This window comes from Balaenoptera ricei, chromosome 11, assembly GCF_028023285.1.
Source record: "Balaenoptera ricei isolate mBalRic1 chromosome 11, mBalRic1.hap2, whole genome shotgun sequence".
NCBI lineage: Eukaryota > Metazoa > Chordata > Mammalia > Artiodactyla > Balaenopteridae > Balaenoptera > Balaenoptera ricei.
In genome coordinates, this window is record NC_082649.1 from 84,197,832 (window position 1) to 84,219,447 (window position 21,616).

A 21,616-nucleotide genomic window follows, 5' to 3' on the forward strand; every position below is an offset into this window, starting at 1 on the left:
ATCTACCTGCGAGGCAGTGGGAAAGGGAAATAAGCAGAACCAGTCTTGTTTGTGGGCTTCCTGGACATTTAGAAAGGCTCTGTGTTCTCAGAGGGAAGGCGCTAATGACCCTCCAGTATCCCCATCTCCCTCCAGCTCAGTGTCCTTTTCGGGACCAAGACAGATGCTCTCATGGTAAGTTAGGCTCTGGCCTCAGCTCTGCCACTCACAATTTCATGGCTGAGGCAGGCCACTTTGCTCTTGGCTTTATTTTCTCTGTGTGTGTATACATGTACGTGCCCTATACACACTTGGGTGTCCCAAGAGACCTCACTAATACAACATACTCCCAGTGAGAACAGTGGGTCAAAATGGTAACAATCTTAAAGTAAGTTATAGGGGCACATAGAAAAATAACTGTAACGGGTACAGTAATTCTGATATACTGAGGATGAGGGTGGGGCTGCGAGGGAGCAGAGAATGTCTGTCACTGACCCTAGGAGCTGTTATGCCAAGGTCTTTCGGCTTTAAACAGAATCATGCCTGTGCTCTGAAAGAAAAAGGTATTTCAATCACTACCCATCTTTACTAAATGCTGATGATAATAAACACTATTACTACTTTAGAATCCTTTTTATTTCTCCTTGAAGTTACATCATAACACAGAACTAACTATGTGAGGTTTAAAAAATAAAACGGCACGTTGCCAAAGTGCATTGCTTCATTTGATTCTGTCAAAATTGAAGTATGATTTTCTTTTCTTTTTTTTTAACACATACACAGAAAATGACCAAAAGCATTCATGTTACCTTGTTAACTTTCACACCTTCTTTTGGAGTTTGTTTTGTTGCTAGTTTATAACCAATCATCTGTTTAGCCAGCTGTCCCACAACTTTAGGACTAAGAGAGAGGAGAAAAAAAGAGAGAGAGAGAAGAAAGAAAAGAAAGTCAATGTTTCTGTTGAAAATCATTTTAAAGCAGAGTCCGTATTATATCCCCAAGTCCACCCTGCCCAGGGCCCACCTCCACCTTCATAGAATCCATGGTGCTTTCTGCTCATACACTAGGTGCCTAGCACTGTACCAGAGGCTCACTGAGTGCAAAATATATATGAATGAATGAAACCATAGGAGGGAAGGGGAGGAGGGGAAGGGAGGGGAGGGAAGGGAAACAAAAAGAAGCTTGCTTACATTTGCTATCCTCTCCCCCCACATAAGTTACAGTCATAGTAGAGACACAATGCTGAAATGCATAGCAGACTAAGATAAGAGCTAAATAACAAATACTGGATAGTGGGCAATGTGGGAAGTAAGACCAAAGATGGGGATAAAGGGAAGGGGAAGGATCAAAGTAAACCATGAAAGGTATGTGATAGGAGAGGAGAGGAAAGTGTTCATTGTGTGGAGACACAGGATATAAAGCTGATCAGACAGGTTCAGATAAAGGAAGAATTAGACTATCAGACAGGAGGGACCAATGATGCCATTGGTAATGGGAAGCCACCGCTGGTTCTTGAGTAGGAGAGTGGCATTACAGAAGCAGCATTTAATTTGTAAGTGGTACCATATCAAACATGATGAATCACTGATTGTCTAGAACAGGAGGAGTGTCAAGTTTTCACCAATTAGTGAACAAAAATCCTTTTATGGGAGGAGAAGGAAAACTAAGGCATTGCCAGAGCCCTCTACCTGTAATTTATTTCCTTTATGTGCTACCTCCTGCTCCTACTCCCACCCCAACCCTCTTTCTCAGTGCTCCTTTCAATCATGAGCAGGATCTTCCATAACTGCTTGGCCCAAAGACAAGGAATTAAAACCTCCTGGCTTACTCTTTTGTTAAATGAACGCCTCCTTTCAAACCGCTACTGAAGACACCTTTTCCTCTTCCTCCAGCTAAGATCTGGGCTTTTAAAACAATTTCTTTTGCATCTGCAAAAGAAAATCCAGAGTTAGTAGTTGATTTACAATTCTTTTTTTTTTAAGCAACAAGGGAAGTGGTAATGAAATAACTTCCAAAAATGACTGGTAAAAGCTCTCTCACACCGACTTTGAAAATGAAGGCAATAAAGAACTTCAAAAAACATTAATGTGCCTAAATACAAAGTCTGTTTATTGAGGACATTCAAATATTTCCTGCCAGTTTAATCTAATACTCAGCCATCCCAAGGGAGAGCAAGGCATGTGTTCCCTGGCTCTTCTGAGTGTCAGAAGATGCTAAATAAATCCAGGCTGGAAGTATTAACTTTACTGTGTAAAGACACTTCCGTGTGGCAGAGACACCAATCTGCCAATCAGAGGAGTTAACTACCTGTCAGCCATCTGAGATGTCAAAGGGAAGGCTGGTTTACGTGGGGGAAAGGTTTATTAAAGACAAGATGCAAAGGGAGTATTGAACTGTATTCTTGGAAACCAACGGTTTTTTGAGCAGTTGTTCTATGTATCAGTGGGGCTGGGCAAGGGAGGAGGAAATGGATTAAAACTAAAAGTAAGCAGTATTTTTTCAATGTTGGCAGAGTAACAGAACATCCCAGAGGAAAGTGGTTGGGGAATCTTTGTTTCTCAAAACGCTCAAGGAAAGAGTGAACTGTTTGCTCTTGACCTTTGAGACCAAAGTCATAAACTCAAATATCTTTATAGGACTGGTGGGAAAGCTAGATGTGTGAAGCAGCCCAGTGATAGAGAAGGCGCCCTCAGCCAACAGGAATGCTCCCCTACCCAACCAACAAAAAGAAAAAAAAAATGAAAAAAAGTCAGCCCCCAAATCAGATGCGTTTAATAACTCAAAGAGTACACATCTTCAGGCCACAGCTTGGCATTCTCTGTTTGTGATCCAGTTTTGTCTGAAACTAGAGAATTGAGTCAGACAATCTCCGATACGGCTCTAACGGTTTTCTGGTTCAGCACACCAGGTTTAGAATCACAGACCCAGGTTTTAATCAAGCCTTCATCCCTTGCCCAGCTGTGTGATACTGGACAAGTTACTTAATGTCTCTAAGACTCAGTTCACTCAATTATGAAACAATGTTGAGGGTTGTTTTAAGAATTAAATTAGAAAATATATGCAAATATCCCCAAATCCTAAAAACTCACTAATGAAAGAGTATTGCCACAATCAGTTAGTACATTTATTACCTTTGTATATTGTGAGGAACCAAAAGGATTATTTCCATTTGGGTTGAGATGGTAAAAATTGTTGGAATCTGCAACCACTCATGTAAGGTCCATAATTGTTGGTTGTTTCAACTTTACTACCATCATTGTGGTTACTCGTAGGCAAGCAGGCAAAGGTTCAAAGAAAAGGAGCCACAGGTTTTATCATGAAGGCAATGGGGTGCTACGGAAGGATGTGACACTATGAAGGCACTGGGTAAGACAGTCACTCTAGCTGATATAAGCAGATTATTAAGGCTCATTGTCTTATTGGGTGGTCTTCCCTTCTATATTTGCACACACTCAGAAAACCAGGGTTTACCTTCTCTCAGAAGTATACATAGTTCCTTCTTTGCTGCCCTCTATAACCTCTGACAATAGTTTCTGCCCAGGATATGAACCATAACAACATCAGTCAAACGATGTCTTAAAATAAACTAGTTCCCATCAAACTGAGTAGAAGACAAGCTATGGTCACCGCTCATTATCAGAAACTCACCAGGAATGGAACCAAGTAAAATGAATTTATTGCATATTTAGGCTATTGCATGTAGGAGTAGTATTAAGATCAAGAACTTTGAAGAAAAACAGACTTAGTTAAAATCTCCAACTCTGCCTATCCCTTTATTTATAGAGAAGAGGAGAATGAGATTCAGAAAGGTAAAAGTAACAGGTCCATCTATAAAATAGTCAAAACAAAAATAATCTATAGTGTTAGAATGATGTGAAGAATAAATGAAAATAGTAGGTAAAGTATTCATCTCAAAGTTTGGCGCATTAAAAAAAGAGTCAAAATATGATAGCCATCATCATTATAATTATTTTCAGCAATTAAGCAAAAAAGTAGAATACAGAAAGACATTTCCAATTTCTCTTTTGAAGACACCAAGTAGAAAAAACACTTTTTGCTGTCTACTTAAGTTTTTAATTGTGATCTCTTCAAATTCTTTAAAAAGGATAGCCAGCATTCCATTGCCATTATCATTTTTCATATCCTCGTCATCCAGAAAAAGAGATGCTTTCCTCTCCAAGCTTTCCAACAGCAAAACTTGAAAGCCATGCAGACTACCTAAATGGGCAATGTTAAGTGGTGTTACACAGGTTTGATTAGATAAGCTTTAGGCACTAACCATCAAGACACAGAAACAGTTGTAGGCTCAATGAACTGTTGTCAGTTATTCATATCACCACTGATCATGTATGTATTAAAGGACTCCAACTTGGTCTACAGTTGGTAGACCAAGCAACCACGTTGGAGACTGTGAAGCCACACACTGGGGCAAATAGAAAAAGGGAAAGAAAAAGATTATATCAAATCTAGGTACATCTTCTGCAGCTTACACCCCAGGCCAAAAATAAGTTCACTACAATCATCTCTTCTGCTTAGATCTCAAATACTAAATCAGTACAGCAGGTCAGTAGCCCAAAGTAAAATAAGTGTGTCTCATCTTGAGGGAAACTCACATAAAGTAATTTAACTCATGTGGCTATTTACTCAAAGTGTTAAAAATTAAGTGGCCAAATCCTTCTGAACAGTAACTAGTTTTTTCATTCAGTATTTACCAAGTGGATTCATACTTAATGTCACTGTTCCCATTTTATTTAAAGATCTGATTTCTCCAAAAACTTGTACAAATTTGTTGGTTTTTTTAATGTTACCTCTCTGTTCCCAAACAGAATGACAAAAGAATATCCCATACAGGAAATTCCATATTTGCATGAATACACAAGATGATTTAACTGTATTTTAGGATATAAAGCTAAAAAGAGACAGGGGGGGAAGACTCTCCTCCAATAGATTTTGTACAGAAATGGATTGCATCTATACATTGATAACCATATTACTGGTATAACCCAGGTCTGTATAACTCCAAATTCCCTGCTCTTAACTGATACTTTTACATGCAGTAGCCTAAATATGCAATACATTCACTTTATTCTGTTCCTTTACTGGTGAGTTTCTGATAATAAGCAGTGCTCATGGCTAGGCTTCTATTGGGTTTGATGGAAACCAGTTTACTATAATTTATATATATTTTAGGAGAAAAAATCACTATAGAGACATATTTGATAAACTTAATAGATATGTAAGACTTTCAAATACCATTATCACTTAAGAGAACAAAATTTATAGCCATTAAGAAAGCCTAAAAAAACCCCTCTGAGCCATGGTCTTATTTCACTCTATTAGCTGCATTAAAATAATGCTTTCTCACTTTTTCCTCTCATTCTCCACCACAACAAGTGTTATTATAATTACAATAATACAGTTTTATACCAATTTTTATAGTTCCCCAACAGTCCCATGCTGGATAATAAACATTCTTGGAAGCATTATTAAATCTTAAAGAATAAATAAATTCATTAAGGAAAGCATAACCTAAATAGAATAAATAAGAAATGTTTTTAATTAGGCAGGCTTTGTAAAACTACTTCACTTTACTTTTCAGAGATGGAATTCTGAAAATACATTTATGCAAAATAATGTTCACAAGACATACTTTAGAACCAGAACACAAATGGGCCATCACAAATGTCTGAAAATGTTAGTCAAGAATATCAATAAGAGTAAGTTATTTTCAACTATCCTTTTTAAATAGTTTGGTGATCAAACAAATATTTGTATTACTGAACTGGTTTTTATTCAGTATTGTGCTCTTCCAAAGTGTAATACTTTCTAAACACAAAATGTATTACTCCATATACCAGTACTGTAGCAAGGTGACTACTGCCATGATCATCTATTTTGAGTCAATAACACTGTAGTTTGGGGGGGGAACTATGATTTCTATGATTCACTGACAAGCAAAATTGGAATATTCAGTTTTCAGCACAACGGCATTGTGTAATTTCTAACATAGTGATCACCTTTCATGAGGTTTGATAGAATCCTTAATAGAGAAAGTTAAAATGTATTTCAGATTTACCAATTACTGTAAGGCAAGGAGAAAGGGGAGGGGGAGGCAAGAACAGAGTTGAAAGATACTATGAAAAGATGAATATTAATAAAGAACATACAATTTATAGGGTGATAATAGAGACCCAAGTGGCAATTTCCCAAAGGAAATGAGCTAACATCCCTGTTTTCATTATGACCCCAGAACCCAAACTTAAAAGTGGAGAATTACCTATCTTAATCATTACTGTAATATCTCCTATAGAATGACCCTTATTTCCTCAAATTGTGAGTAGGTTGCTCGCTGTGAAATAAGACTGTTTCTGAGACTGAAACAACTATTTCCACTTTCAACAAGTCTCACATGGGCTCACAAACACTGGGAAAGAGAATTTCAAACACATGAGACATTAGCATAAGCCATTTCACCACTGGTCACATCCCTAGACTAAAACAGAATTGGAGATACTTGGCTCTCCATCAGACTGCTACCCATCAAAGACTTAAATTACACATACCTGGAACAGTGATTTACAAATACAAGTAAAAGATGGAAATAAGACGATCTCTAGGACAGGGGTTTTGTAATACAAACAGGAAGTTATCCAGGGAGACATTACTTCACATTAAAAAATTCTTTACTGATAAGGCTTTTATGTAAGTTTTAAACCTTAATTTCTTAACGAATATGGTAGCCAATTAATCCCACATTATCTAAAATAATTCCTTCATTTGGATACTGTGGGGGCATGATAATGCCCATTTGAACAGTTTATTAATTATAAAGAAGATAATAATATTATCTTAACACAAAACACAATTTTATTTTCGAGGGAATCATTTTGAGCTCTTATAAAAACCCCTAAATTAAAGTTTGATAAATCATTCTTTTTTCAAATTGCCTTACTCTTAAAAATATTGTATATTTAATCCTACATTATAGGCCTTATTAAAATCTATAACGATAAATTAGCCTAGTCTTCTGATTTTGTCACTGGTGTTATTAATTGCTTTCATAACCTTTAATACACACTTTGTTCGTGATAAAAATTTTAAAGCTAGATAAAAATTACCTCCAGAAAGGCTCGATTTAGTTGTAATATCTTACTCTTTCTGTAGTTTAATACTTATAAACCGATCTTACATTTTGCCTATTAGATTAAAAGATATATTTCCATAACAAAGGTTAAGGATAGAACCTCCTGACATTGATGCCAAAAATAATGTGATCGTATTCAAGCACCTGTAGCTAATCAAAAAATGTCTAATGGGCTTCCCTGGTGGTGCAGTGGTTAAGAATCCGCCTGCCAATGCAGGGGACATGGGTTCGAGTCCTGGTCTGGGACGATCCCACATGCTGCGGAGCAACTAAGCCCATGCACCACAACTACTGAGCCTGCGCTCTAGAGCCCGTGAGCCACAACTCCTAAAGCCCCAGCACCTAGAGCCCATGCTCTGCAACAAGAGAAGCCACCGCCATGAGAAGCCCACGCACCGCAACGAAGAGTAGCCCCCGCTCACCGCAACTAGAGAAAGCCCACACGCAGCAACGAAGACCCACCGCAGCCAAAAATAAATAAATAAAATAAATAAATTTATTTTAAAAAAATGTCTAATACTATAAGACTGCAACCACAGGGCATTAAACAAATCTTCTGCAAATGAAGTCACTTGAAAAAAAGAATTTTTCAGAACAAGTTTCTTCAAAAGAAGAAATTTCCAGAAATCTCTACTCTGTTTTATGTATAGTAGGGATTAATGATACACATTACTAATAATAACATCTGTAACATTTGTAACTTCAACATATCCTGGAAACAGTCACAGATGACGAAAAGCATTTATGAACATCAATAGCATTTCTACAGTATTTTGTGGTACATTTGAAGGAAAAGAATGATAAAGGAAAACTAGCTATTAAAAAATCATTTTTTTCCCTGATTTTTAAGGCAAAGATGTGTTCAGTCAGGGCTCAATGAGGGAAGCAGAACCACTGTGAGTTATGGATAAGGGATTTATTACAGGAATTAAAGCTGAATTTGTAGGAGATGCTGAGAAAGGAAAGGTGTGAAAGTGGAGGCTGGAGGATCAGGAGTCACCAACCAGCCAATCAGAGGAGTCACCCACTAGCATGTGCAGGAGCTGTGGAGAAGGGTATGGGACTTGTTGCCAAGCATCTCATGATGGGTTTGTGTCCATGCTGATCAGCAAGGTCAGCAGTTGGGAAAACAGCTAGACATGGAGCACAAAGGAACAAAGACAAGTTGGACCCTCTTGCCAGCATGTCTACATCTACCCATCACTGCATCACAGAGTAATGGCTGCATTTCAAGTTCTGTGCAAATTCCAAATCTGGGCAACTTTAACCTGATATATACAAGGAAGGGGATTCTTAGAAACGGAGTTCCACCTTAACCAAGCTGACACAGTATAAATTACCACAGATGATAATAAAGGAATGAGAAGGCAAAGCCCGTAACTGTTGCAGGTTCAGAATTAATATTGTTTTACATTTTTCTGAGCGGCTTGAGAACCTATCCTGGGCCAGGGTATATCCCTCCTTCAGTAGCAGACAATTGGAAGCTACGTGATCATACAGAAATATAAGGTGATCTCTTGTTGATCTGAACCAGTGATGAAAAAGAGGGGAGAAAAAGGTGGCAATGCCCAGAACTGATATGCGAAGATAAACTCACAACAGTTTTATTTTCAGAGACAACTGGAAAGACTGTGAAATTTAAAATGTATGCACCATACATATGGCTGGGCTGCACTCATATTTAAAGATGTTTCTTTCACTTTCACAGCAATATTACTAGTATTCTGAGATCTTCCACCTTCATGTTTAGAAATCTTGTCTATTCCCTATTTTCTCTTACTTAAGTCAATTCCTCTATCTGGCCCTCCACTTGCTGAGAGATGCTCTCATACGCTACTGTCTGGAATCAGCCCCACTGCCTGTTTGCTGTCCTCCTTCTGCCACCCTGGTCTACTGGCCACACCTCCACCAGTTTCCTCTAGTCAAGAAAGATCCTCCAAATTCTCACAAGTGGGTCCTTTCTGGGGACCTTCTCAAGCAGAGTGGCTGAGCCCCTAGTGAGGCAGCTTTTTCCTTTTCGGCACAGTCTCTATCCCAGAGGACACAGTCTCCAGGGGAGACTTGGGATCAATGAAACCTGACGCTTCTGTGCCCTCAGAGCTATAGCTCCTGCTGCCCAGCCTTCCCCTTTCCTCACTCATAGAGATTTAGCAGGAACCCCTCAACTTTCTAACCAGCTCCGCTCTTTAGAGACTCTTTCTCCTAACAGGCCCTGATTTCCCAATTGCAGAGTGCATTCAAAATCCTTCTCAGCCTCCTGAGTCCAATGCAAATCAAGGAATAGTACTGGGCATCTGTTCCATGCTCCTGAAAAATTCATGACAGTTAAGAAACCTGGAATGTTCTAAGACAATTAGGAGGTCCATCTGTCCAATGCGCACAGAACACCCTTTGGTAGAGCAATCCCACTTCTGTGAAAATCAGCTACAGAAACAAGGATTTTCACTGCAATGTAATTATAAGAGGGAAACACTGAAAACAACCAAAATGTCCATCAGCATTTGGACATTCGGGATTGGAAAAACAAATTTTACATATCCACATGATGAAATGATACAATACTATATATCTATCAACCATGATTAAGTATATCTTTTTTTTTTTTTTTTTTTTTTAAAGAATGAACTTTTTTTTTTTTAACGTGATAATCCATTTATTTATTTATTTATTTATTTATTTATTTATTTATGGCTGTGTTGGGTCTTCATTTCTGTGCGAGGGCTCTCTCCAGTTATGGCAAGTGGGGACCACTCTTCATCGCAGTGCGCCGGCCTCTCACTATCACGGCCTCTCTTGTTGTGGAGCACAAGCTCCAGATGCGCAGGCTCAGTAATTGTGGCTCACGGGCCCAGTTGCTCCGCGGCATGTGGGATCTTCCCAGACCAGGGCTCGAACCCGTGTCCCCTGCATTGGCAGGCAGACTCTCAACCACTGCGCCACCAGGGAAGCCCGATTAAGTATATCTTTATGTATAAACGTGGGGAAATGTCCATAGACACTATACGCTTTAAACTGAGTGAATGATTAATATTTAAAAATAAAGTCACATTTGTGAATCATTATATAGTCATAATGAAATCTAAATGAACAGTAACCAAATTATCAACTGAGGTTGTCTTAAGGAGGTAAGGAGGGGCATTATGGGTAGAACATTACCTTTTTTCAGTACTGATTCAAATTTTTCGCAATTATCATGTGCTGTCATAAAAAAATAAAAATGAGACTTTAAAAATGTGCGATAAATATAGGCAGTTATTTATAGTGGTTTGTCTTGAATATTTAAATGTTCCTTTCTGTATCAGTCTTTATAGTTTTAATCTGTGGGGTCAGGGATGCCTATACTTGAGGAGGCCTCCAGAAGGCATCTTTAAGAAATATGCCTCATCATCTTACAACATGACTTCCTAAAGTGTCATGCAAGAAAATTGACAGCGGCAGAAAAACGTTTTGCCCTTTTAAAATATCTCTTGAGCACCTGCAGGAATTCAAAGATTTAAAAAAGTCATAGTCACTGCCTTTCAGAAACTTAAAATCTACTGAAGGAAAGAGATACAAACAAAGAATTACTGAAAAATATGAATGCTTTCACAAGTGGCAAGAACAAAGTATAGTGAGAAGGGGAAATGGTGTCAAGTTAAGCAGGGCAGGAGAAAGAATAGAAGAGCCGGGAAGAGAGGGAGAGCTGTGAGTTTTCTAGGTAGATAAAGCTGGGGAGTGAAGACACCAAGGGGTAAACAGCTAAGAAAGGCTACTTTGCTTTTCTATTTATACTTGTTTGGCTGTCTTAGTTACCTATTTAAATTAGAAACCACTATAGCATCACTTCAAATAAACCAGTAAAGCATGCCAAGGATTCAGCACTCAAATTTGTTATTTCAGATCTTCAGAAAACCTCTACTTCAATAAAAGTTTATTTATCTATATTCAGGAACAGCGTATAAATGAAAAAACACATTTATGGTCTTTGTTAAATTTAGTTATTTTGCCCTAAGTGCTTTTAAGATCTCCAATAATTTTATCACGGTGGTCTTTAAAAAGCCCCCAATCAGGTCCACTCTGACACAGGGCTGTGAAAGCTCCCAAGGGGTCAGTGAGATTCAAACTAAGCAGTTGTTTAATAATAGCAAGAGTTACGTATATGTCCACCCCCTCCTAACCTGCAAATAAACACATATTCCAGACTTAAAATGTGCAACCATTCTAAATGCCAGAAATATAGAATTCCAAACACTGGCTTGGTGATGTTGCTATAAAAAGGAAACCAGGAGGTTTTTATTTTCCATTTTAAAGTGCTAAAGTGGTGGATGACACTCTGGAGTTAAGTAGAAGCCAGGAATGACCCACCCCAAGGGAGATGAAAGAGCTCAGAACCACTTTCCCATGCTATACACATCTACTGTGGTCCAGCATAAACTGTTATGTAGCTTTCAAATTGCATTGAGTTTTAAATTGCAATGTCTTGCTCTTTTATTGCCTGTCTTGATCCATTCATTGTGTGAAATCTAAGTCTATTGCTTGAATGTTAAACACAGGGAGGACTTTAGGTTGCATCCTAGAGGATGAAATCATGCAATTTCAGTGAACTAGGAAGAGTTTATATTTGGCTGACTTTCGAGGGTCGCAAAGGCCTGAGAAATAGTTACTTTTTCCTTTTCCTGCTATGCCAGCTTTCTTTGGTTTTCATCCTTCCTTTCTTCCCCTCTCCTTCCTTCTTCCTTCCCACCCTTCCTTCCTCCTTTTCTCTTACCCTTCCTTGTATTATTTCCAATTTATTTAAGTGCAAGTTCAACTATATCTAAGATAACTAACTTCAGTTTCAACAGTTCAGTTTCAACAGCCTGAAAGATCAGCACTAACTTCAAATTTCACCTCCCATCACACGCTCCTCAAAACCACTCCCAAGAAAGGACTAATACACTTAAATCCCTCAGAATTGGAGCACTCATCATCAACCTGATCCATACCTGACTTCAGAAGCCACAAAGCCTGGACCTACTTCCTTGGACTGTCTTCAAAACAACCTTTCTGATTATCTTTGAAGCATTCAAACTAAGATGGTCTCTTCTGGGACTTCCTGCATCATTTTTTTTTTTTTTTTTTATATGCCTGGTTTGAGCAAGAATTCATACTGGAATAAGCCAGCCCAAGTGTTATAAATAAGAAATTAAAGAATTAACAAGCTGATGTGCACCCTCTAGGATGCACATCATGGGGAAAAATTAATAAAAATTTTTTGAGTTGAGTTTGGAATTATTACACCCAAAAACACAGTAAAATACTCAAGAGCTGGCATCCACACCTGGGAAAAGTAAATGAAAATTCTGGCAGGTTTTAAGTAGCTAGTACTAGTGTGGCAGAGAAATAAAATCCTGTTTCACGCTTGACCAAGCAAGCAGTCCTATATGAGGATACCCTTTGAAATCCCAATCACTAGGAGACGTTTACTCTCAAGATTCACATTTCATTATGGCAGCTGGAAAGCTACCAGATAAGCCTATTCTTCCTACCCACTGACCGACCTCTCCTTTCAAAATGTGGCCAACATTTGTTCTCTATCCCACACTCTCCCTCACCATCACAGTTTTTTTACTCTGTTTTTCACCTTAGTTTCCAGGAAAATGATAGCAGATATCTGGAAATAAATAGCACATCCACAGAACTACCTAAAATATTCCCTTCATCTCCCACTGCTAGTGCCCTTAAATCCAGCTGCAGCTTTTTTCAGGTCCCTGACCCTTTCTCTTTACCTCCCATCAAGAGTTTGGAACAGGCTGTCATAATGCATAAACATGATTCCACTGTGGGGAAGGAAGGAGATCTTGCTACCCTAGATGAATTTCCCAGGACACTTGTCCGTAAAGCTAAAACATGATAACCTCAAAATAGGATGGCTTAGCCGTATACAAAGGGAGTGATTTTTATGATGAATTAAATCAACATTGACTCGGGAATACTACAAAGTCTCACAAAGCAGATGCCACCTCTCCTCTGAAGGGCCTTCTAGTTCAAAGGAGATGCCACACCGAAGAGGAGCCACAGAGCTGGGGAGGGCCCTGTCACACTTGATGAAGCCACACTCAGTTTAGCCAATCATGCCCCTCACACCTTCTCTAGTGTTTGTTGCTACTGAAGGGCACACACAGCATGATGCAGAATGAGATGGCCTCATTCCCCTGGAAATGACCAAGCAGGAGTGCCAGGTACATAGTGGGCCCTCAGCATATGGTCATTCATTTATAATCATCACTTCTTTTGCATTGTGAAATCATAATCACAGTATTTATTAGGTGTTTACTGTGGAATAAGATTTGTGCTAAGTGTATTCATTACCCACATTTAACAAGTAACTCCACTTTCCACTGAGGTTGAGTTATCTGGAGTAACACAGCTAGCAAGAAGTAGAGTCAGAATTCTTCAGCAAGAAAAATAATTCTAGAGACTGTGCTTTAACCCTTTCACATAGAGCCTCATTATTGGGTTTTTTTCCCCCCAACATTTTGTTATTAAAATTTCCAATCACATAAAAAAAAGTTGAACAACAAGTAAACATCTACACACTCACCGCTCGGATTCTATAACTGCTAACATTTAACTACATTTGCTTTATCCCAAATCTCTCCATCCATCACAGCCCATCTTATTTTTTCATGCATTTCAAAGTAAGTTGCAGACATCAGTGCAGTTACCCTTAGACTCTTCAGCACTCATAACAGTAACTAAAGTTAATACTTGTTTACAGTTCCTTTTTGGCGAGAGATACAATTTACATACAGTGAAATGCCCAAATCTGAAATGTACCATTCAGTAGGTTTTGACAAATGTATATACCTGTATGACTCAAATCCCAACCAAGAAATACACTGTTGTTTGTGAGAGCATATTACTAGAGTGCCCTTAGGACAAAATATCTAAATAGAGCAGCACTGACAATGGGGATCTTAAGTCTCTTACTGAATTTTCACTGAAACTAAACATAACAAAATATTAAATTCTTACACCTCAGCACAAAGATCAATCCCTGGCCTATAGACAGGCCACCAACAGATACGTGAATATTCAAGGCAGCGTAGAAAGCAATCAGTTCTCCCCCACCCACCTCACGACCTCCAAATCAGAATCCTGCTCGAAACATTCCTAGTCAGAGTCAGTGACATGCAAAGTACTGATTTCAAAAGGGATTTTTTTTTTTTTTTTTTTACCACAAGCATATATAACTTTTTGAAAACAACTAATTATTTTAAAACATGAAAATTTCCAGCCCTGATACTTTGGAAGCTCAGGGGAACTATCAATAATAGCTGCACCAAAGGTGTTTCCTTGCACCATGTCTGTCCTGGTATTTTGGTGTGGCTATTCCATTTTGAAAAGGGAAGTGAATTCTCCTGGGGATTCTTGCAACCTCCAGAAAAGCCAGGATGATGCTTCCAGCCTTGATCTGATGCTTAAGTGATAGAGTGATGAACATGACAATCTTTAAACCAAAGCTTTTCTAGGCTGTCAATGTCCCTGTCACTGCCTGAAATTAACATATTGGGATTGGAGACTTTCCATAAGCCTCCAGGGTTTTTGAAAGAAAACCACTAGAAAGTATTTAGAAGACAAAAGCCAAGACATATCTGCGCTATAACCTAGAGTACATTAACTCTTTTGCAAACTTTGGAAAATACAGATACAAATGCTTTAAAAAAACGTCTGGAAAGATAGAAAGTCTACATCAACAGTTATCTACAGGGGGTGAAGTTTCAAATGATTTTTTTTTTTAATTTAAATTTATTTATTTATTTATGGCTGTGTTGGGTCTTCGTTTCTGTGCGAGGGCTTTCTCTAGTTGTGACAAGCAGGGGCCACTCTTCATCGCGGTGCGCCGGCCTCTCACTATCGCGGCCTCTCTTGTTGTGGAGCACAGGCTCCAGACGCGCAGGCTCAGTAATTGTGGCTCATGGGCCCAGTTGCTCCGCGGCATGTGGGATCCTCCCAGACCAGGGCTCGAACCCGTGTCCCCTGCATTGGCAGGCAGATTCTCAACCACTGCGCCACCAGGGAAGTCCTTTACTTCCTTCTTTAAAGCTTTGATATTACCTGCACTTTTGACAATGACTGCTTATGTCATTTATAAACAGAGAAAAACTATTTTCAGATTTAAATAAAATATATGTTTATGTGACCTAGTAAGAACAATAACAATAGTATTGCTAAGTGGGGGAGAGGGGGAAAAAGCTTTCTGTAATCGAAAATATATATCATTAAATATATGTACATGTATGCATACATGCATATATAATATGTATACTGAGGATTAATCTGGAATAAAATATACCAAAGTATTAACTGATTATTTGGAGTGAGGGAGGAGATTACTGGTAATTTTTTCTTCTTTTTGACGGCAAATATGGTACAAAGAACATGTATTATTTCTGTGAATTTTTTAAGCAAGTTTATCACACATTAGATTACACTGGTGCCTGAGATGCATACAGAACGCTGCCATTCAGCTTCACTGGGCTTTACCACCCCTTTCTCACTTCATGGGCGGTGTGACTCAGAATGGAAGACAGAGGCAAAACATGGCCACTTCTCAATTCAGCAACTCATCTTCCAGTTCAAAGCCAGCCATGGTGTTCCTTGGGCCTAGGGACTCACACACCTGTGCTTTCCAGAATTAGTTGCATCTGATCCATGCAAGAAACATGAAGATTCGTCCCTATGAGATTCAGAACAAGTCACTGGGGCTCAAGTCACCAGTTTCCTTAAGGGGGACATACAGGGGTCAAGTGCCCTCTTGAGGTGCCCTTCAGCCCTTCAGATGTATGTGCGGAATTATTAAAGCATCTCCTTTCTATGTACATAAATCTACCATCCCTCTTAAGTCCCTCCCAAAGAAGAAAACATATTGGAGATGATCAGAGTATACTGGTAAGTTAATGAGCCACTGGTAGACAGCCGTGGATCACAACTCAGGTTTTGCTCCTCACTAGTCAGTTAAGTGACCTTGGCCAAAGAATAACAGAACCTCAATTTTCTCACCTATGAAATGAAGCTGATAAAAGTACCACTTACCTCTGAGAACTGCTATGAGTATTAAATGCTAGGGGTTGGCGGGGGAGGGGGGCGGCGGGGGCCAGTGGGGGGTAGTATGTAAGGTATGTAAAGTTACTAAACACAATACCTGGCTTACATCCTCACTTATATTTATGTCTTAAGTTTCAAGTAAATAGTAGATGATGATGATAAGGATGAATATGTTGTCCATTCGGCAAAAATGTTTCATAGTAAGTAATAAATGTAGTTTTACCGACTTTTATAAGTGTTTAGATACCGATGTCTTACTTTTTTCCAATCATTCAGAAATGATCAATAAAATATGCTCATGGTTGATGAGAACATACTAGTTCAAATCAAGTTTTAAAAGGTCAGATACCTTCAAGAGAAGCCCAAATCTATAGACATTTAGCATTGTCCTCCTGCCACCTCCCAGATTGACTAGTGCATTCGTAAGTAAACTGAGTATCTCTGGATCCCAGATAGGATTCCCCTGCCACAAATGCACACCATGTTTTTATTTATGTTTGGATAGTAGTTTGTTTAGTTCCAAGGCCTGCATGTTTCCTTACTTTTTGCTCGTCTCCCTTTCGATACCCTTGACTGTTGCCTGGAATGAGTGGCCCTGGCCCATCCGCCATGTTTCCTGGCAGAGAACTCATTGCTTGACTCCATCTGTAGTTGCTCAACTTCAGGCCTCATTAGCAGGCTGAGGCTTGTACCAACACAGCACATCCCTCCCCCAGCACTGATGCTGGGTCCGTTCCAGCCCTGTGGCAGCCTGCAGGGGAGGGAAAATGAGCTGGGAGGCAAGCTAGACACAGAGCTTGGCTGGCGTTTTGTACGTCAGCGTTAGGACACATGGCTCTCTGTTCTTTAGTGTCATTACTGCCATTGTTATTACTGTTACTATGGTGGTTGAGGCTGTTGTCATGTGTCTTAAAGACATCACATTTTCAGGACTATCTACCAAGAACTAGTCAAGGGACTTTATACACCTCATCTCATTTAATCTTCACATCAGCCCTCTGCATAAGATACTATTCCTAGATATCAGAACACTGAAACTCAAAGAATTAAAGTCCCTTGTCCAAGATCACACACAAGTTGTAAATTCCAGAGCACAGGCTCAGGCCAGAGCTGAAGATCTACCAGCACCATCTGAGCATGACCTCCTACCACTCTCACCAATTCATGTTTGTGGAAGTGAATGAGGTTGGGAGCGGGTAAGGTGACAGTGGTCAGAGAGAAGGCAAGCCTCCCACTTCCAAATTTGACCAGAATTCTTGACCATGGGTTCTGGGATCTGTCAACTAAAATGAAGAAAAAGTGATGACCCAATAATACCAAGAACAAGAAAAACCTCCCATTTTGAGTCAAACGAAAGGCTATGCCCATAAGGTAGCTCACATGGATTAACAGCTTCCCAGACAAACCTTTTAACTGTCTATACAACCAAATGTTTTTGTGATGTATTGTACCTGATCATCTTGTAATAAAATAAAGCCTACTCTATCAGTGTACTCCCTCAGTACTTTTTTTTATTATTATGCATGGTTTTTTTTTAAAGACAGCAGTCCAGGTTGATGGGGTGCAGATGTCAGAGAGGAATTCTCTAAAGTCAAAGGCAACACTGGCCCTTCCTTCTCTGAGGCACTTGTTACCGCAGATAGGGATGTCCACGACACAGGAATGCCAGAGTGTGGGCCTGAGTCCACTCTCTAGCACTAGGGTTCCTGGATTCAAACTCTGGTTCAACTCTTTTACTTAGTTGTATAAAATCTTAAAAGTCACTTAACCTCTCTAAACTTCAGTTTTTTCCTCTGTAAAACGGAGAGGATAATAGTAAATCTCTCATGGGTTACTGGGTAAATTCAAGTATGCAGTCCATGCGAGTACTTTGAACAATGCCTGGAAACACAGCAGGTGTTTTCTTTTAAAGAATGTGAACTACTATAGGTTTTATGACTTACATCCTCTGATTTCACCTCCTACATTCCCTAAATAAATCCATTAGCCTTCACATCTTCCTCTAACAAATGTCATTACTGTTTGAGCCTCTGCTAGGTGACAAGCAATATAATGGGTGCTTTGCATCTATTATCTTTAATCCTTCCAATAATTCCATAATTTAGAAATTATTGTCCCCAGTCTACAGTAGGAAACACTGAATGGAGTTCAAAAGTTTATGAGTGACTTGTTAAGGGATATGACCTCCAGCCCATGCTTTTTCTATTATAGTTTCCATCCCAACCAAGAGGGGGATGTGAATGTTATCTTGCTGCCCAGGGCAGCAGCTCATCTACTGAGAGCTGACAGTCCCCCAATCTCACCATGGCCTAGGGGGTATCGCCAGAAATCAGCTTTGGCAACCCGCCTGGCATCCAGGCCCTGCCAGGACTAACCTTGTCCACCACAGATCTTCCGTTAAGGCCACTGCAAGAGGGGAACACCCCCCTCCCCCTCACCGTGTCAGTGTGTTTGGGAAACCTAGGGTAGCTTTGCTGCAAAGAAGAGCCCACTTGTGATTTTAAATGAAATATTTGCTTTACTAAAGTGACATTTTTAAAAACCCATTTTTTTTTATAAGCCTTTGAGTTCAACTTGCAATTCTTATCATTCTACTAAGTTTGAAATTTTGACATTCACTTTCAGGGTGGCTTTTGATTAAGGTTCAAACAACTCAAGTTGGATACACTAAACTCCCCCTCAGCAATCAGTATCATTTACACATTTAATTATTCTTAAACATTTTAAACTGAATTTATAAATTGAACGTATCCATTTTCTTTTCTTAAGCACTTCAACTGTCTGACCCAACGAGCAAAACTTTCTCAAGTACTAAATTGCACCAGTAATTCCCTAACAAATTAAAAGATTCAGTGAATTTTAAAACCACTGCAATACTATTTATAATCTTTGTCAAAAGTCTTATCTTTCAACATAAAAATTATGACAGTAATGTCATTTAATGTCTACTCTGTTACTGTAATATGTCAAATTCTCTTAAATATTACAAACATATCAACTAAAACAATATATACAGATAATTAATAATTGATTAGGATTAATCATATGGGTTTTAGAAATTTCATCATCTCTTTGCTAAGTTATCTACCTACCTCGGTTAAAAGTAACATAACAACTAAGGAAACGCTTTTCAAATCTTGTGTCACAGATAACATCACAACTCCAAGGAACTGAGGTCACGCTCTTATCCAGGGTGGGAGTGATTTTTCACGTACTCCTGATGGACAGGATGGAACTGTTTTTAATAGCTGCCAAGACAAATGGGGACCCCAAACAGGGTGATCTCCTGGACTATATATAACCCAGAATCACTAGGATTACACCACCAACCTAATACTGCTGAATTCCATCTGACGGCAGCAGACAGAAGTCAGCCACCTTCTGTAGGGCTTCAGCTATTACCTCACTTACTGCATGCATGGTTTTGTGTTTTAGGTTTCCGGGTTTGTTTTTTTTTAGCTTTTTAGGAATTTCAGTTGGCTTTTTATTGCTCGAGAACTTTAATGCTATTCCATAAGCTCCTTTATATTCTACTATAATTCCTTTAAACATCTATAAATTTTGTCACTTGATTCAAGACTAAATTCAGCACTTACTGGACCTCTATCAATTTGGTGCTGGTCTCCTCTACACAATTCTTTACTGCCTCATGGAATTCAGAATTATTTTTGTTTCCTTCTTGCCTAACAGAGGTAGTATCAGTTAGAATTAGGTTTAGCTGTTGAGGGACCAAAAATTTTTAAATTATAATTTTGAAATTTTGAACAAGAGAGAAGTTTATCATTTTGACTTCATGGTCAAATTGGCTGCCATTGGCTGTAACCAAATCATAAGCCCACAGCTAGCTCTGCCAGAGACTGGGAAACACGGTCTCTGCTCCAAGCAGCCATGTACTTAGTGGAAAACTGAGTAGCACCCTGATACCTGAGAACAAGGGGTGCTGAGGGGGAGAAGGGAAATGTCATGAAGGTATTGGCACACATCTGCTGGAGTCCGAGTACACAGTTACCAAGGGAGGGAGAGAGGTACCTCGTAGACATGTCAGTAGCATATCTGACAGCACCCCAAAACTGAAGATCTTGGAAGGTGTCAGGGTGGTGGGCAGACAGTACAGTTCCAACTGGTCATATCCATAGGTTACAATCAACTGAGGAAATAAGTTTATATAGAAGATAATGAGAGCCAGGTTTCTCTCTGTTGAAGAAAGTATTTCCAAACATGGAAAGGTGAGCTGCTAGAAATACCCTTGAGATTTAGGATTAGAATTGGAGGTATTGACATAAACACAATGTTTTTTGTAATGTATGCAGACAAAGAAATATATATGAGTGTGTTTGTAAGTGTGTGTATGTAGAGCAGAATGAATGTGTAATTTTATATACATGTATATTCGTATATGTGTACATACATACACATATACATGTGTTTGTGTGTATGTGCGTATACATACCCAACTGTCTCTTAAGATGACCTAAAAGCAATGACATCTCAACAATAATGAGCACAACCACATGCCAAGTGGTTTTCAAATATTACCTCTGCTAAAAAGAACCAGGGCTTCTTAGAGAAGCTAATGGCTTCTCTAATTAGCCATGGCTAATACTACATCTGGAACAAGAGAAGTACAAGTTGAAATGGGAATATCTTGTGCCAGCAAGTAAGAAAGTGCTCAAAGAAATGACAAAGCCATGTCAAAAATCCTTAAGAATGGATGACAATCCATTGAATAAAACAAGAGTTCATAGGTCCTTGATGATATAAATAAATGTGGTAAGGCAGAAGGAAAACCTCTTCTTTATAGCAGATTACCAACTCACAAATGTAGGAGAAATAATGGAAATGAGAATCACCAATTGGCAGCTATCACAGAGGTAACTGATTCAGGCAGGAGCAGTCCATGAAGGCCAAGGCTGGTGGGTGGAAGTTAGATGAGGAAAAGGATACTGGTGTAATCTCAGAACTCCTCCCCACAAAATTCTAGCCAATCACAAAAGGAAAATGTCAAATGTAAGGTAGAGAAGCCTGGCAGACATCAACTGGACTAGTGGTGTGAAAGGTCACATAGTTTCTGATGTGACCAACTATGAACAGCTGACTATCATTTTTATGGCAGTTTTTTACCAAGAATGCAGGACCTGAATCTAACCATGAGGAGGCACTGGGTGGACCCAGCCTGAGAGACATTCCGCTGAAGGAAAGGCCTGGACATTTTTAAACAAGGACTTGAAAGACAGGGAAACACCAAGGAAATGTTCCAGAGCAGAAGAGATTGAATAGACATGACAACCAAATGTAACATGTGTTTCTGACTTAGATCTTGGTTCAGGAAAGAAAAAGACACTATTAGGACAGCTGGTAAAGTCCAAATAGGCTTTGTGGATGGGATGGTAGTAGTACATCAACACGGTTTCCTGATTTGGAGGG

General features: G+C 39.1%; 1 protein-coding gene across 1 annotated transcript in view; it reads right to left on the bottom strand.

The window, feature by feature from the left end:
* Window positions 1-21,616, bottom strand: part of SUCLG2 (succinate-CoA ligase GDP-forming subunit beta) — a 264,080-nt gene that overhangs the window by 133,651 nt on the left and 108,813 nt on the right. The window contains exons 3-4 of the mRNA XM_059940153.1: window positions 1,808-1,907; window positions 789-879 (exon numbers count right to left, since the gene is read on the bottom strand). Of these exons, the coding sequence (XP_059796136.1) occupies window positions 789-879; window positions 1,808-1,907 (191 nt within the window). The remainder of the gene's footprint in view (window positions 1-788; window positions 880-1,807; window positions 1,908-21,616) is intronic.